This window comes from Pimephales promelas, chromosome 19 (assembly GCF_988280905.1).
Source record: "Pimephales promelas chromosome 19, fPimPro1.hap1.1, whole genome shotgun sequence".
In the NCBI taxonomy this organism is placed as follows: Eukaryota; Metazoa; Chordata; class Actinopteri; order Cypriniformes; family Leuciscidae; genus Pimephales; species Pimephales promelas.
The window spans coordinates 25339261-25357162 of NC_142787.1; the positions used below are offsets into that span (position 1 = coordinate 25339261).

The 17902-nt window shown below is 36.5% G+C and overlaps 1 protein-coding gene across 2 annotated transcripts in view; it reads right to left on the reverse strand.

Moving 5' to 3' along the window:
• Window positions 1–2012: 2012 nt before the first annotated feature.
• The window catches only part of cnksr2b (connector enhancer of kinase suppressor of Ras 2b), a 35621-nt gene continuing 19731 nt past the window's right edge, over window positions 2013–17902 (reverse strand). For both annotated transcript variants that reach the window (XM_039694029.2, XM_039694027.2), the window contains exons 7-22: window positions 17366–17425; window positions 17162–17230; window positions 16223–16369; window positions 14582–14715; window positions 13737–13927; window positions 13418–13507; window positions 12629–12834; window positions 12484–12535; window positions 11623–11798; window positions 11438–11511; window positions 11100–11171; window positions 10819–10886; window positions 9071–9174; window positions 6487–7003; window positions 3618–3817; window positions 2013–2618 (exon numbers count right to left, since the gene is read on the reverse strand). In XM_039694029.2, the coding sequence (XP_039549963.2) occupies window positions 2568–2618; window positions 3618–3817; window positions 6487–7003; window positions 9071–9174; window positions 10819–10886; window positions 11100–11171; window positions 11438–11511; window positions 11623–11798; window positions 12484–12535; window positions 12629–12834; window positions 13418–13507; window positions 13737–13927; window positions 14582–14715; window positions 16223–16369; window positions 17162–17230; window positions 17366–17425 (2211 nt within the window). In that variant the 3' untranslated portion in view covers window positions 2013–2567. The remainder of the gene's footprint in view (window positions 2619–3617; window positions 3818–6486; window positions 7004–9070; window positions 9175–10818; window positions 10887–11099; window positions 11172–11437; window positions 11512–11622; window positions 11799–12483; window positions 12536–12628; window positions 12835–13417; window positions 13508–13736; window positions 13928–14581; window positions 14716–16222; window positions 16370–17161; window positions 17231–17365; window positions 17426–17902) is intronic.

Below are 17902 nucleotides of genomic sequence, written 5' to 3' on the forward strand. Positions count from 1 at the left end.
ACACGTGTAGGGCGTGGACTTACTCGCTGCACATCAAATTGTATTCTCCAGGGTGCAGCTTTTAATTCGACTGTAAGACTTTTTTTAGTTTTGCTAGTGATAGATGTAGGCTAATAGTAGACGTATCAAGTGACTCCCCATACAATTTTAAGCAATAGCATGTTCACACGTTCAGTATGAACTTGAAATGTTTATGATAAACAGAAATACTTGCACAGAGAAGTCCAAATTAGACATGATTTAATGACTCGTAAATGTAAGTACACACATTGATGGCCTAAGACACGAAACGAGCATTTGTGTGAGAAAATGAACAGTAGGCTATTTATATCATTTTTACCTCTTGTAACCACAGCCACGTCCAAGTGATCTGAGGGCGCAGGCGCTTTGTGGCTGTGGTAACAAGAGGTGAAAACAATATACTGTTCGTTTTCTCACACAAACTGCTCGTTTCGTATCTTAGGCCATCAATGTGTACTTACATTTACGAGTCATTAAATCATGTCTAATTTGGACTTCTCTGTGCATGCTCTTTGAGGTGGTGACCATAGACCTGATTCATCTGATTCTCCCGGAATCCAGAATGTCAGCAAAGATGAAAGGTGTGTTTGAGCTGCACCCTCTGCACAGGCATTTCCTTCAGGCTACGGCTTATTCATTTCACTTTTGTTGTGAAAGGGCCATTACATTTATCAAAAATAGAACTTATGGCTTTTTTTTTGTTCTTAAAAAAAAAGGTGAATAAAGTAATACAAAAGTAGTGCAACACATTAATTTTCATAAAAAGTAACTAACGCAATTAGTTACTTTTTTAGGGAGTAACGCAATATTGTAACATTTGTGACACTGGACCACAAAACAGTCAGATTTTTTTACATTTTTTATACATCACATGAAGGCTGAATAAATAAGCTGTCCATTGATGTATAGTTTGTAAGGAAAGGACAATAATCAGCCAAGATACAACTATTTGAAAATAAATCTAAAATCTAAAAATTGAGAAAATCGCCTTTGAGAAACTTGTCCATTTATGTTAGCGATTTTGCTGCATCCATCAACAAACATATATTTTTATATGTTTACGGTAGGTATATCTTCATGGAACATGTTCTTTACTTAATTTCCTAATGATTTTTGGCATAAAAGAATTGTTATCGCCACATATACCCGTGCGACATGTGACAGGTTTTGTGGTCCAGGGTCACATTCTACTTTTAAAAGTAACTTTCCCCAACACTGGCACCATGGTAATTCTGCTAGGGCATGAAACTGCACTCCTTTCACTACAGATACGTTTAGCTCTGGTTTTCTGTTTGTGTCATCCAAAGGCAGACAGTGCTCAGTTTTTAATGAAAGCCTCTCTAACCACACTTTCGATAAGGGTGCCCTAATTTGAGTCCTTACACCATCTCCCTCATAATGTTGGCTTTATTCCAAGCATTTAATTGCCAACTGAACCAAACCGAGCGGCACGTTTGTGAGCACGTGGATTAAATGCCTATAGGCAGTGCCTAAATATAGGTTAATCTATAAGTAAAGCACAGCTTTCATCAGCAGTGATATTACACAAATCCCAAATATTACCAAATATTTTAAAAACTGTTCTGATGGCCCAACCCTCCAAATATATAACCATACAAAATAAAATCACAAATGAGATGCCAAACAAGTCTCATTAGAACTCAAACTAATGTCAAAACATCAAACAATTTATTGATAAAATTACTTTTTTGGAGATACTGGAACACTGGTGCTTTCACATGAAAGTTTCATTTTGTTAAAGATATTTCAGGAACACATTAAAAGGGATTTACACTTGCCGTTATCTTCAGATAACACATAGTTCAGCATACAAAACAATGTACAAACATCTCAATAAATATCATGCTTACAAAAATAGACAGTGTCAAACTAATTAATCGGTTTAGTTCAACATTATTGCAAGAATCTTGCTGCTAGGGTGCAAACTGTCAGAATATTACAACATACATTATTTAAAACGAACCTAGGCTTTCAACACACACCCGCACACAGACACGCAATCGTTACATCCTGTCAATTCTTCTCTTACAGTCACAGTAACATTTACCATTGAAAAATGTTAGCTGGAATTAACACTCTCGGGTAAGACACGTCACAGACATTAAATCTATTAACCAGACAATGGCCATGCAAATCAGATTTAGAACAAAATAATTTCTATATCAGTAGTTTTATTCATTCCCTGTGTTTTTTTTTTTCTTTCAGTCAGGAGAGACTATAGGGTAGAGTTCATTGGAAGTGCAGTTATCCAACCCCAAATGGAGGCCAAAGTCATCATTACAAACACAAATAATTCAAAAAGAAAAATAACTGTACATACAAAATAATGCCAATATTAGCATGTGCAAGAGCAAAAACGTGAGTGCAATGAGAGGAAATTCATGAACACTGTAACAGAGTAAAAGAATGAAAAATATTTCTTAAGAAATATGTAGATGTTTGATAAAAGCGACTAAGATGAACCCTCCGGGGAAAGATCTTTTTTTAGCAGATATGGCTGGAATGACTGGTGCTGCGTTCTCCAGCTACACATCTCGATGGATGATCTTAGTTTCTGCCTCTTGAAGAGGGATGTCCTGTCAAAACAAGACACAGTGCTTAATTATGCAACACACCACGTCTAAGATCACAAGACATAAAACAACGTCTTTTTTTAAAGCTGAAAGCACAAAGACATTTGATGTGCAAATATTCAAAAGTTTTGAAGTATAAATAACCCTGGTGAAAATAAAAAGAAATTAACTTTAATACAAAAAAAGTCTTTGATCAGTTTAATTGTATTTTACCCACTGAAGATCACTTGATTTAAACTTACTATTATGTAATCATCTACCAATGCACATGCCACTCGAAAAATAAAACAATTTTTTTTTCCAGTGTAAAATTATTTTTGTCCCCAAAAATGTTTAGTCGAGTTCAGATTCACACTACTGTTCAAAAGTGTGGGGTCAGTAAGATTTCTGTTCAAAGAGACTGAGATATTTATTCGGCAAGCATGCATTAAATTGCTCAAAAGTGATAGTAAAGACACATAGTGTTAAAAAAGATTTTTAACTTTCTATTCATCAAAGAATCCTGAAAAAATACATCTTTTTCATAAACATATTAAGCCGCACAGCTGCTTCAACATAAAAGTAAGACATGTTTCTTGAACAGCAAATCAGCATAATTATTAGAATAATTTCTGAAGGATCATGTGACACTGAATACAATGATGCTGAAAAATCAGCTTTGCATCACATAAATAAATTAGATTTTAAAATATATTAACACAGAAAACAGTCATTTTAAATTCTAATAATATTTCACAATATTTCTGTTTTTACAGTATTATTAATCATGTAAATGCAGCTTTAGTGTGCATAGGAGACTTTGAAAAATGTTAAAAACATTTTTTTTTTTAATTACTGTCCCAAAACATTTTGCATGGTATATATATATGTAAGGTTGTAACTTGAATTCGGGATTTAAAAACGGTGTCCCCACATCTTACACTAAAAAAGTGTTGTTGTTTTTTTGTGCACATGTTGCTCAGGGAAAGCAGGACCACAACCGGTGTCCCCTGAAAGCTGTACCTTGAATGAGTTTTGAAGGATCCGCAGGCGGTGCAGCTTCTCATTGAGTAACGGATCATTGCAGCGACGGACGAATGATCGCTTGTACTCTAATCGAGAAGAAGACCTGTGCTCATTGACAGGCGATAGACTAGTCCTCTCAAGAGCCCTGTACAAATCCCCCAATGAGTCAGCCTGGTGCCTGCGCTCCCGATCTGAACCTACAGAGGGCAGTGAAGAGTTACTTGACAGCAATGACAACTGCAATGTATTCAAATTCAAATGTAATGCACAAGTATATAGTTTTGTATATCAGTAATGGTTATTTTAACAATCATCATAAAGCATTTAAATAGATGAACTACATGCATGTTAGTATAGGGCAGGATTAGGGATTCTCAGCTCTATCTCTTCATCTAAGGCTGAACTCCTCTGTTATAGTACAAAACAATAGAATTAGATGTGGTTTGTTTAATGTAATGATCACATTAGCTGTTATTCACTGTCTATCAGGGATCTCAGGGTGGAAGAAAGAGAGAGCAAATGGCCCTGAAGGCAAGCCATATTCCTCTGCTTCCATTCTGAGAAGACATTAACACGGACTGAAGGGACACCTCCTCATGTGCTGTGAGGCACAGTATAGTTCTGAAAAACCATGAATGTGTGGAACAGAAAGGAGGGATGAAAAAGGATAGACAGGGATGAGAGCTGTCACGTTGTATTAGTACGACTGCACCTAATATGAGGCTATTGGAGGTCTTAAGGGAGATGTGTATTCAGCTGAGATTTGCAGCTACAGTGCATCTGAATCAAGCAGCAATATGTTTATCATTACAGGCTACAATGCAAAGAACTGGAGCGTTGAAGCAAATTGCAGCATCCCCTCAATGACATTTTGCAAAAAAAATAAATTCCATCATGATACCCACCTAATAAAACAACAATGTAACGGTGAATACAGTTATTGTCAGCTTGCTATCAAGCCATTCTCAAAACTACAGAAGTGCAAGATTGTGATTCTTATTGTGATTGTAATGCCTTCTAGTTAATGACAATCAAAATTATTAGTTCTAAATAAAATTCTAAACAAACTGTGAAGCTTAATAATAAGACAGCTCAAAACAGAGATGTAAATCATTTTTCGCACACACACACACACACACACACACACACACACACACACACACATGCATAAATAAAATGCCAAAAATAACAATAATTCTATGATATAAAAATAATAATATATATTATTTATATATAAACATATTATTATTAATAACTAGGGCTGTCAAATGAGTAATCGCGATTAATCGCATCCAAAATAAAAGTTTGTGTTTACATAATATATGTGGGTGCACTGTGTATAATTATTTTATTTCTATAAATACACACACACATGCTTGTATATATTTAAGAAATATTGTCATGTATACTGTATATACATTTATATAAAATAAATATATAATATATAAATTATATATAATATTTAGATATAATATATAAATATTTTGTATATAAATAACTTTTTTTTCCTAAATGCATGTATGTGTATTTATATATATATATATATATATATATATATATACAAAGTAATTATACACAGTACACCCACATATATTATGTAAACACAAACTTTTATTTTGGATGCGATTAATCGCGATTAATCGTATGACAGACCTAATAATAACATACTATTATTATTATTTATTCATAAAATATTTATAAAACAATTAAAATCAATTCAGCATATTTGTTTAACAAAAATAAGCAGTATTATTAATAATTATTCATTATTTATAATCATCATAATAATATCATGATTTTCAAAATATTCATCATATTTATTCAAATATTCTTATTTGTTGATCGCTATTAAAATGTCAGAAAAAAACTATTTCATGGTTGTTATTATCATTATTAATATGAATAAATGTTATGAATATTAACATGATAATAACGAACAACAATGTATATCATATAATGAATAATAATTATGATATTATTTTAATAATCATTATTATTATTATATTAATAAAAATTATTAACAATACATATCGGTTGACCACCATTAAAAATATGTATGAAACTCAAAGAAAATCAATAATATCATGACAAACAGGCACACCCTAATAAGGACATAATAGGGGCTTTCATACTGGATAGTTCTAGGAACTATCCACCATATGGTTCCCCGAAAGAACTAATGGTAAAGTTTTTTTGGTAAAAATATACACTGTAAAAAACATATTTTCAAGATTTGTTATCACAAAATGTTTTTCTTTTGTCAAATCAACTCAAATAATTTATTTAGTTCAGATAACTTATTATTTTGAGTTTCTGATGATTAAATCAATCTCCTTCATTTCAATCTTCGTATTAACTCACTTTTTCCTGTTCAATCAACTTAAAAATTTGAAGGCAACCAGGTTACTTATTTTTTTTAAGTTAATCCAACAATATTTTTTTTCAGTGTAGGCTACAATCTGTATGTTTACACAGCCTTTTTAAAAATGGGGGTTGCTGGTGTTTCGCTTGCGTTCAGCAAATCAGTGTACACCTTCGTCACTGATAGTTCCTATAATGCTGGTTTAGACCCTACCCTACTCTGAAGTAGGAGTTAAATTAATTCCTCCAAAAAGAGTTCCTAGAACTAAAATATTTCCTAGTTCCTGTGGTGCGAACACGCCAAAATCCGGGTACTTCCACTTCCGGGTAGGTTCCTCCGGTGCGAAAGCCCCTAGTACGTCTGGTACAGGAAAACCAGACCACTAAATCCAGTAACCACTTACTTGCCTCTGCCTAGACATGCTAACTCGCCCATTAACTTCCCTCTGCATATATATGTAGTCAAAGGCAAGTTAGGAACAAAACCGTCTCTCAGTTTCCTGACCTGAATCCCTGGCAGGGGCCCGGCCCAGGTGGTATCGCTGTACATCTGCGAGTTCAGCTGCACTGCTGGCAGCCAGGATAGCATGAAGACCACTGTCACGGGGCAAAGTAAAACTGCGGTGCTTGCTTCCTACTCCACCTCCTTCTTCTCCTCTTCCTACAGCTGTGAAGGACTTTTGGCTGGGTTGGGTGGGCGTAATGGGCGGGGCGTAGTGTTCTGGCGGCAGCCCGTGATGGGCGGGGAGCGTCGACTGGCGGCGGAGCTCGACGGGCACGATTCGGCTGGAATCGACGAAGACGGAGTCGTCTAACGGCAGAGTCTGCAGGAAATGGAGGCCGGAGCTGGTGAGGGGAGTCTCGATGAGATCTTGCCATGAACGCCGCTGGCTGGAAGACTTTCGGCCCGGAGAGCTAGCGCTGCTTACGCTACCCCCATGTGTCTCGGATAGGGGGGAGCGGGACTGGATGGTCTCTGTGGAGGGTGGGCGGATGTGTTGGGACTCCTGGAATGGACTCACCTGTAACACAGTGGGTTAAAACAACATGCTAGCAGCTTTTAGTTGGTATATTAGAGATTGGAACAAGAAGCATACATCCAAATTGAAGGACAACTATAATAAGAGGGGCATTTATATCCCTGTTTTCCATTTTCAGTGTTGTCGTCTTTTACAAGCTGCTGTCACCCTTAGTTATGCTCTGCCTGGATGGAACGCTCTGAGAGAGCAAAACACACGCACACACAATTCTCCTGTTTAGGATTAAACGACTGATGCGTCTCCTTCATTAAGATTACAGAGGGCTGGAGCCAGAGGACCTCCTTAAAAAAAGTGCCCTTTGACTATGAATTTACAGTGGCCACAATCACCCCTGGGGTTTAAATAATTAATGTGTCCTTCATGTCCGACCCTTCACACCTCATTCTTCATCCTGCTCTCCCTTCCTCTCTGCCCTTCTCTTGTCTTTCTGCATTGCATCACCTCATTTGTTTCCTTCAGTCTAAGTTCGATGTATATGGAGTACACTGCTGTTCAAATGTTTGGGGACGGTACGATTTTTTTGTAAGAAATTAATACTTTTATTCAGCAAAGATAGTGTGACCATATTTGACTTTTCAGAAAACAGGATGGGGGCGTGGTTTGGGGAGGCATGGTTAAGGGTGGAGGCGTGGTTGGGGTGGTGAATGGATCAAAAATACTTGACAAATGGATTCAGAATCTTGCTTTAATACATAAAGTAATACATCCATTCCATTCAACATTTGGCCCGCAACTATAGAATAATATCTTTTTTTTAAAAACAGTTTAGCTTTTTTTTTTTTTTCGCTGTTAGCTACTTACATCTTGCACTTGACCATAAAATGAAGCGTCGAGTCACGCTGCTAAAATTCTGTGAACATAAAGTCCGCCTACTTTGATTTGATTGGTCATTTCAAATATTCTGACATTGATGAGCAGTGACAGACCAATGAGGCTGAGATGAACACGAACACACACACAGGCCTCTGTTTTCTGACGTGCTCTCTGCTTGGAGCCGCTGCGGATTGAGGAGCACACTGATTATAACAAGGCAGGGTGAAGCTGGTGTCATATGTTTTGTGTGCAAAGGCAAGTGTAAGTCAATTTAAAGTACACGCTTAAAGGTACAATATGTAACAATTTTGTAATACAGTAAAATATCCAAAAATCACTTGCACAGTGTGATATATTTCCTGCAGTTGTGTACTTACAATATCCCAAAAGTCTCCAAAGATATTTTATTTCAGAGAAATTCCCATTTTAATTAAATGGCCCGTCCGGGAAAAAAATGTTGCCTGTCAATGACGCAATATCTGCGCTATCCTCGGTTTCCGTTCATACTGCCATAGCCATGACGTAACCATGGCGACAGACATGGACAACTGCATAGTGTGTAACGTTTAGTGGTACGCAGTTCTTGTTTCTTTCAAGCATAGACCATGGCAAGCAGACTTTGGGACAAACAAGGAGAACTAAAATGAGGACATAAAACAAATCAATGTTATATAATGTTAGAATTTGGTCAGTATGTTATTCTAATGTTGATCTAGCTTACTGCTAGTTTCGTATTGCAAATGAACAAACTAACAGTAGTATAACATTATAATGTTCAACACACATTTAAATGCTGTTTAGTGTGATAATGTAACGTTAGACCAAGTGAAGCAGCGCTGCGTTACCTCGCAAGTTTAATTCGTCTAATAAACTGTAATAAACGGTAGAATTAAATGTTAATTTAATTAAATGGGAAGCATTTTGCCTAAATTGCACTAATGCTAAATTATCTGCAGGGTATTTTGAGCTAAAACTTTACACAGACACATTCTGGGGACACCTGAGACTTAAATTACATCTTGTAAAAAGGGGCATAATAGGTCCCTTTTAAAAAAAATCTTACTGACCCCAAGATTTTGAATAGTAGTGTATGTGAGGAGCTTTCGGACAGTTCAATATATAACATAAGTGACATGAGAAACATGTTATTGGCCCATAATGCAATTGCATTTCAGCAAGAATTAAACACAGTGTAAACACAGAAACCCAAGCAAAAAAAAGAAAGACATGACTTACTGAGGTAGGGTGTGGATAAGTGTCATACGGAGGTGGAGGGCTGTCCTGGTTGGGTGTTGAGGGCATGTGATCGGCATCCTCATGGTCACTCTCACTCCAGTAGTCTGAGGAAATGACAGCAAATTTCCATTAAACAAATGGGAAGGCCAATACTGAAATGTGAAGGCTGCAGAAAGAAGACAATAATCTTCATTTAAAGCCCCACTGTAGTGAAAAGCAAGTTTGTAATGTTGTTTATACAGGTATGTCTATCTGGTGTTTTTAATATACTGTCAGACAAGCCATGTACAAATTCATCAGTCAACACCATTGCTGAATATTTTATCCTTAAAACTGCGGTGTACCAATGAGAGACTAAAAATGAACAAACAAGTAAACAATCCCGTCAACATGCTATCATTCCTATCAAGCACTTTGGGCATTTTGATACAGTGAGCACAAAAACACCTTTAAATAAGGAACAGGAAAAATTTGGTACACATAGAAGGTGAATTATGAATATGATGTTTATTAAGAGGTTCTGATGAACTATATGCCTCCACTGACTTTCTATGATGTACAAAGCATTTTGAAGGAAGCTGTCTGACTCTGAGATGGTTAACATGAACATGGTTTGTGTAACATTAGCAACACATTAGCAGTTTGATAACATAGTCAAGCCAAATGCTAATGATATCAATTACCATTATGTGTCCGACATTGTAGAGAGCATACATAAAATACATTCTGATTTATTGACTTGTAGTCAACCCTGTAAATATGATCTTCTTCAGAATCAGTTACTGTTTTACCTTCTTGTGTAGCGTTTACTACAGTTACTACAGTGGAGGTGGGGACAAATATGAATATTCATGGATATGCGTATACTAAGTGAAGTAAGGGTGTAGAGTTACATTCAACATGCTTTAGTTTAAGGCATGAAGAAATTATTTTCACTGAATTTCTTTTTTTTAAATATGTAATTTTGATCATTAAATCAAAATTACTGACTGTGGGGGGACTTTCGTCATGATTCTGCCTTCTTGTCTTTGATTTTCTCTAGTCGTGAGGCAGGAATATGACAGAATCATGTTTTGTGTGCAAGCCCATGGCCTGTTTGGGCCATGTGCTTGTGTTGTCTCGTTTCTTTACTCCGCCCCCTTGTTATCCTCATCTCGTCATTATTGTCTAGTCAGTCTCACCTGTCCTCGTCATTAGTGTTCCCTATTTAATCCCCTTGTGTTTGCTGTCCTGTGTCGGTTCATTGCCAAATGTTATCCATGCCAAGTTTGTGAGTACCTGTCAAGAGTATTTGTCCTGTTTATCCATTGCTCGTGTCAGTCGTTTACCTAGTAGAACCTTGTCTAGTCAGTCACCTTGTCAGAGTCTTGTTTTGCCCCCTCGTGGGCTTTGTTTTTCCCCTTTTTGTCTACAATAAACTATCTGTGATTGCACACCGTCTGCGCCTGGGTTCATCCGTCATCCACATCATAACAACTTTAAAAGATGTTTGCGTACATTTTCTAGTCATTGTAGCATTTATTCATGAAATTATAGTGTTATTGTATAAAATCACATTTATTCTGACGAATGATTAAAAATTACTTTCAATAAAAATGGCATTTCAATTTAAATGCTCTATACATGCATCCAACATGTTGTACTTCATATGCAAATCTTTATAGGACTTGCAGTCCAGACCGCACAAAGTCAGAGTGGGAGAATAATTGATCTGACAGGCTTAGCGGACCATGAAGGCATCTTCTCACCATGATCCTGTCGGATCCTTTTCTGCTCTGTGTGAGCTGTTGCCGCCATGTTCATCCGACTGAGCCACCTGTGAACAAACATAAAATAGTTACCTGGGGAGCTCTTAAATGCAGAGCTGAAAGGGTATTTTTGGGATGTTACTAAAATTAATAGCTTTGATCAGCTAAGGGAACATTAAAATGAGATTCGGGAGCCTGTGCAAGAGAATTCATGAGGAATTGACAGTTTCAGATTACATTATGAGCCTTTTTTGTTTCTTATAGACATGTTTTCATCTTACCTATTCATATCATCCAAGTTTTCTGCAGCAAAGTAGAAGCTCTTGATTTTAGGATGGCAGGCCTTAAAAGCACTGAAAACATGTAAGAAAATTATGCAATCAAAACATGCTTGCTTTTCCAATAGGGGTGTTTCTCTTACGAGAGGTTAAAATCGACTTTAAAGGTAGTGAATGTGCCCACAACCGTAAGATATTACACAGTACTTCTCTTCTAGAGAGAACCGAGGTTACGTTAATAACCGAGTATGTTTTTTTAAGTAACGTAAACCACATTTAGAAAAACACTCAATGCCGTATTGTATGATAAACTGTCATCTCTAGTTTATAATACCACTCACAACTTTTTGCGACATTCGTTGGCTTGATCAATGTTGAACTCAGGCAGACTGACAAAGCCCTCTGCCTTTTCATCCTGAGAAAGAACAGAGAACAATGAAATGAAAAACTGTTTATCTAAACAGTCTAATGGGCCATTTTGTTCTGTGGTACTGCATTATGCAGATGAATGGCCTTGTGTCCTCACATCTTCATTGGTGTACCAGTATAGGCAGGCTTCTTTCAGCACAACCCAGTACTTCTTCCATTTCTGAGAGAAGTAGCTCTTTGCATCCTTCTTCTTCCAGAGCCATCCCTCACAATCACCCTGACCCAAGTCTCGGCAGGAGATTCGCCGCTTACTAATGGAGGGCAGGGATCCAGCTGAGAAGGACAAAGAGAGAGTGAGAGAGATCAGAGATATCAACGTGGGCATTATAAATGAAAGGGTTGGCATGAATAGTATCAAAACAGTGACATTTTTGATGTAGGCAGAGAAACGTCTTGACAGAACAATTATACAGAGTGAGACTGTGTAATGAATGTGTGTAGAAAAAAAATGACTGCCATGCAAAAATCCTTTTCTCAATCAGTATTTTTGTTTTTCGTTTCTGGTCAAATTATTTAAACATCCTTGAAAAAACAAATTACATTTAAAAATATATATTTTTTTTTATCAACATATTGTATTATTAAATTATTAATAAAATAATCTATAAAAAATATTAAATAATATTAATAATAAACTGATAATAGTAAAAAAACAAACAAATGTATTCAAATTATTAACATTTCATATACATTTTAATAATTGTAAAATATTTAATTATTATTATTTAATTATTTAAAAAAATGAATTGTTTATTTTTCCCACCCCAATACTTTTAGATTTCTCGAGATTATCTGAAAGCTAAACCATACTGTACACAAAATTTGAAGGATGATTAAATATCAATTTCTGGAAAAACAAGACCATTTTTTTTGTCTGCTTAAAATTATTAAAATACTTTTGCAATGTGTCAATAACTACATGACAGGGTTTTAGAGCTAGTAGAATTTAACATCTCACCTCTTAACTTAACTTTCTTTGACCGGGAGAGCATGGACGATCGATCAAATGTCTGAAAGATAGTAAATAAATAAAAGATTTAAATCATTTTATGCTGTGTCCCTTATAATCTTGAATTACATTAAGTTGTCTTCAGAACACTCACAAGATAGACAGAAGAGGTTTCAGATGTGGGTGTGGCCAACGAGTCTTGCTGCAGCATGTCCATCTGGAGGGTGGGAACTAGAGTGTAGTGGGCGGGGCTTCCACCTTTCTCACTCTTTCTTCTACTACGCCGACTGCTTCGACGTCCTGTGTGGTACTCCTCTGTCCCTGCCTTGTCCTCACTCACATATCGCAGCAGGGAGTTTTCTGTCAATACATGTATGAGATTATGAAACCACAGTAAATAATTGGGACAAAGCACGTTTTCAATGCACTGTCAATGTGTTTTTTTAAATGTAATAGACCATATTTGATTCTGCCTTTTAAATAATGTAATGCTTAGAGTTGAAACCAAATTATTCAGAGGTCTCATGATCAAAGAATAGGGCTGAAAGGTGCAATGTTGAACATGTACAAATTGAATATAAATTCTGCCAGCATGACTAAAGAAAGCATTCTCTCTGCTCCTACTCCTTCAGCAACAGATCCTGGCCTCAACCAATGAGAAGCCAGAATCTTGGCAAGACCTCTATGTTGGAGTTACCATGGCAATGCAAAACCAAAAAAATCCCAAAATCTCAAGGCAAAAGCCAGCAAGATACTGGCAGACAGATCCCAGAATAAAAATAGGTACATAAATGGGAAACAGGACAATCTGAGTGGAATGGCTGAAGATTTTAAAATGTTCAAATGGAGAGGTCAGATCTAAAGTGGTGAAATTCTTGGTTTAGTATTACCCAAGTAAAAGAGATAAAAGTAAAAAACACACCCCCCTCACACACACACACACCTCTTCTGATCTCTTTCTTCAGCTTGGCTGGATCTTCATAGTCTCCAACCCAGTTATATTCTACAGGCATGGAAATAGGCCTCAACCGTCCTAGTACACAAGCACAGAGAAATCAAAATGAAATCAAATTACTGCACAATACACATATTGGGCCAGGACTTGAAGTATAATGATTTATGGCCATTTTAATGTAATGTACTTCTGTGTTGCAGATATAACATCCCTTCTGAGTTCTGACTGACTGATCCCTCATCACCCTAGCAAGACCACAAACTTGAATCTGACTTAAAAAGAGACCATCATGTAAGAAAGCATGTACCATATGTGGGAGTGCTGTCCCTGCGTACGGGTGGAGGGCCCTGATTCTGATCATACTCGTAACAGTACAGGACCGCATCCTCATCCAACAGGGGGAATCGCCTCCGGCACTCCTGATCCAAGAAGGAATTGGGCGAATTAGAACCTTTAGCGGCCTGCTGGCAATTACTGGTCAGATTCCCCATTTCATCTCTGCAATGGTAAGAAAAAACTTGAGAAAAATGATTTCCAGTGCAAATTATCTTTGAAAACTGAGTGCAAAAAATTCAGCTTTGCCATCACAGGAATATATTACATTTTAAAATATATACGTTTTAAAATTATAATATTTCACAATATTATGTTTTAACTAGGGCTGTCAAATGATTAATCACATCCAAAATAAAAGTTTGTGTTTATATAATATATGTGGGTGCACTGTGTATAATTATTTTGTATATATATATATATAAATACACACACATATATGTATATTTAAGAAAAAAATATTATTTATATATAAAATATTTATATATAATATAAATTATATATACATGAAAATATTTCTTAAATATATGTGTGTGTATATTTTATTGTAATATTTATTTTGGATGTGATTATTCGTGATTAATCATTTCACAGCCTTAGTTTGAACTGTTTTTTTCTGCATCAGAGACGTCTTTCAAAAATATTAAAACATTACCATCTCAAAACTTTTGAACTCTCTTTGAACAAAGTGCACGGTTTGAGGTGTTTCATACATATGCATACATATTTACAGTCTGGATCAGTGTACTAGTCTGTCCTCTTGTTGTAGAGATTGTCATTTTTGTCTGTGTGTGTGTGTCTGTGTCTGTGATACTGTACCTGGGTGAATACGGCTCGTCAGGGGGAGGGGGGATGTAGAGGTCCTGTAGAGCGCAGCTGTCCCGTCTGGATGGGGTGCTGATGGTGCTGGATGGTGTGGCCACACTGCTGCTGGGGCTCGGGGGGATGATGGGCTAAAAACAGTGGTGCCGTTAGCTTTAGCATTTACAACATCCCTTTGTAAAGTTGTTCAAATACTTTTAGCAGATTTTCAGTTGTCGATATAATGAGTGCTTGTTATTTTACTGCAGGTAAAGAAACGCATCATAAATAAGTCTACAAACGTCCTCTCTATTCACATGCGAACTACCGTTCAAAATTATGGGGTTGTTAAGATTATATAATGTTTTTCAAAGAAAGGCTGCATTATGTTTGATCAAAAACAGCTATATTGTCAAATATTATTACAATTTAAAAATAATTAGTTCCTATTGTAATACGTTTTAAAATGCAATTTATTCAGTGTCACATGATCCATCAGAAATCATCTTTTAAGAAACTGATACACTTTTTTCAGGATACTTTAAAGAATAAAAAGTTCAAAAGAACAGCATTTATTTGGAATAGAAACTTTCTGTAACATTATAAATCACTTTTGATCATTTACTGGTATTCATTGACCCCAAACGTTTAGTGTACATCATCACCAAGATGTCTTTTCCATGTTTTTGTGACAAATATTTAGAATGCATATGAATCCAACCCCTTTATCAGATTTCTGTAAACAAAAATGATGCCCAAAATAGAATGTAAAGCTTTCCAGGTCATACATTTTGACAGAGCTACATCTCTGCAACAGGTGAGTCCTTAGATACAGCAGTTATGAAATTACAAAAATGGTGATATTTTATTATTTCATGAAAATATCAAGGGTTACCATACAAAAACTACTGATTTAACAACATTTTCATCACCACAAATTAAATGACAACTACTAAAGGAAATGCAATAAAATTAAAAGTCAACAAAAATGATAAATAATTTTACCAGACATCAAACACTCATCCTAAAGGCAGAATAACCTGACCTGTGTGTCTTTGTGGAAGAAGACATGCGAAAAAAAATAGTAATATCCATCTCATTTGAGTCGAGTGTGTGTCTGTTTCCTCCAACGTTTATGTATTTAAAAGCGGCTGTGTAAATAAAATGGCGTCTCAATGTCTTCAACTGTTGTCATGACAATCAGTGTGTCTTGTTAACTGTCAGCTGTGCAATAGAAACGGCAAAGAAACGAAGAAACGAACGGCAAAGAAAAACGAATACGTGCAATTTATACACTGCACAGTCAAGCGTCAAAAACGACATTCCACATTTTCCTCTCAGGCCACAGTAAAGCATCCTGATGCACAGGGGCTTCGGTGAAGCTGGAGAGGAGATTGTGGAAAGAGGGATAAGCAGCAGATTAGAGGGAAAAAAGATGAAAGAGGGAAAAAAAAGGAAGGTTAGTGGGTGGGTGGGGGTAGAGTGGAGTGAAGATTTGCCATGCAATCGCAATCTAGTTGGTCAAAGCCCTAAGGGAGGGGAAGAGTGCTCTTAATGCTGCTAAAAAAAGAACATGCACAGATTGGGGGACTATGCCACAGCATATCATCAATTCACACACACCACTTAATCCTCATACCGCACACATCCCGTCAGTACCTGCAGGGCGAGGGGCTTCCATCTCATGTTCTTGAGTAAGGCTGGGGCTGACGTGAGAGTGCTCTGAGGTCGTTTCTTCAGCGTGAGGGTCACCCCTGCGGGATTGCAGCGTAAAGAGTTGACCAGGTTCTTCAGCTGCCAGCCCACCTACGCAAGTTCAACACACGTGTTGACCTCACCACAAGAGAGTCAGATAACATTCCAGGGCACACAAGCATCTTGTGTAGTCTTGTTAACGGGGGTCATTCTTCATGTCATTTTGGATAAATAATTAAACATTTTTTAAAGATGGAAAACTATACACTACCATTCAAAAGTCTCTGATGCTCACAAAGGCTGTGTGAAATATTACAACAATTTAAAATAACGGCTATGTTATTGTATTTTTTATAATGTAACTTATTTCTGTGATGCAACGCTGAATTTTCAGCAGTCATTATTCCAGTCTTCAGTGTCACATGACCCTTTAGAAATCATTCAAATATGCGGTTGAAAAAACGGCATTTATTTTAAATAGTATTTTTTGCAACATAAATGTCTTTACCGTCACTTTTGATCAATTTAATGTGCCCTTGTTGAATCAAAGTATTAATTTATGTAAAAAAACATACTGACCCTGACCCTTGAACGGCAGTGTATTTCTTAACATGAAACTATTTTTTTTTTAAGTTTTTCTTAATTTTTCTCAAAACATTTCAAACAAAGCATGTTTCATATAAAAAATATATTAATTTTAACTTTTTATATTCAGTTCTAAATGAGCAATGACTAATATCATTTATTCAATATTTTTTTTTTATCTTGTTGTGCAATAATAAGGCTACAGTTACAGAAGGCTACAGAAAAAACATTCTTCATTAGGAAGAGTAATGAAAAGGAACGATCTAGTCGTGTTAGCAGGTAAAAGGTAAAATGATTGTGTATAATAGAAACGCTCACCACTGTCTGATGATTGACCTGTATGACCTCATCACCAGCATGGATTTTTTTACAGCGGTCAGCTGGTGACTGGAAGAGGAAAAGGGACAGAGCGAAAGCCATTGGATTCAACACAAGTTTAGAAGATTATATGTACAACAAATTGTCCAAGCATGTCATATTGAGATGAAATATTGTACTGAAATATTGAAAATGACCACTCACTCCCTCTGTAGTGCCTGTGATGACATGTAGGCCATCATAGGTTGATTTGATGTACATGCCCTAGGGCAAGGAGAAAGTCACTTTAGAGCCATTGCCTGAAAATATCGGACACACACTGAGAAAACACTGAAAGTAGCTTGCTGACATGATATGCAAGCACAAATCCACTCTGACACAGTCTCATAAAGGAGAGATATAGTGGGAGAGAGAGGGTGTGTGTGAATGTTTATTTTTATCTATCTCTATTCAGGCTTTATCGAGCGGATACTGAAAGTGTCTATATGTATCTGTGAAATATTACTGCCTGAAGCTCACACAAACACAACTACCAACATGTATACCATCATTAAGGAAGGATGGGGTGAACGTGGCTTCAAATGCTGCTAAATACTCAATTTTAACGATCTGAAATGCAAGTATGAAACGCAAGTAACTTTGTGGGCAGATCTTGCAAATCTAAAAGGGGTTGGTCTGAAGTAGCTATATTACTCATAGGTGTGGTTTGGGTGTAACATGCAATAAACCAATTGACCTATG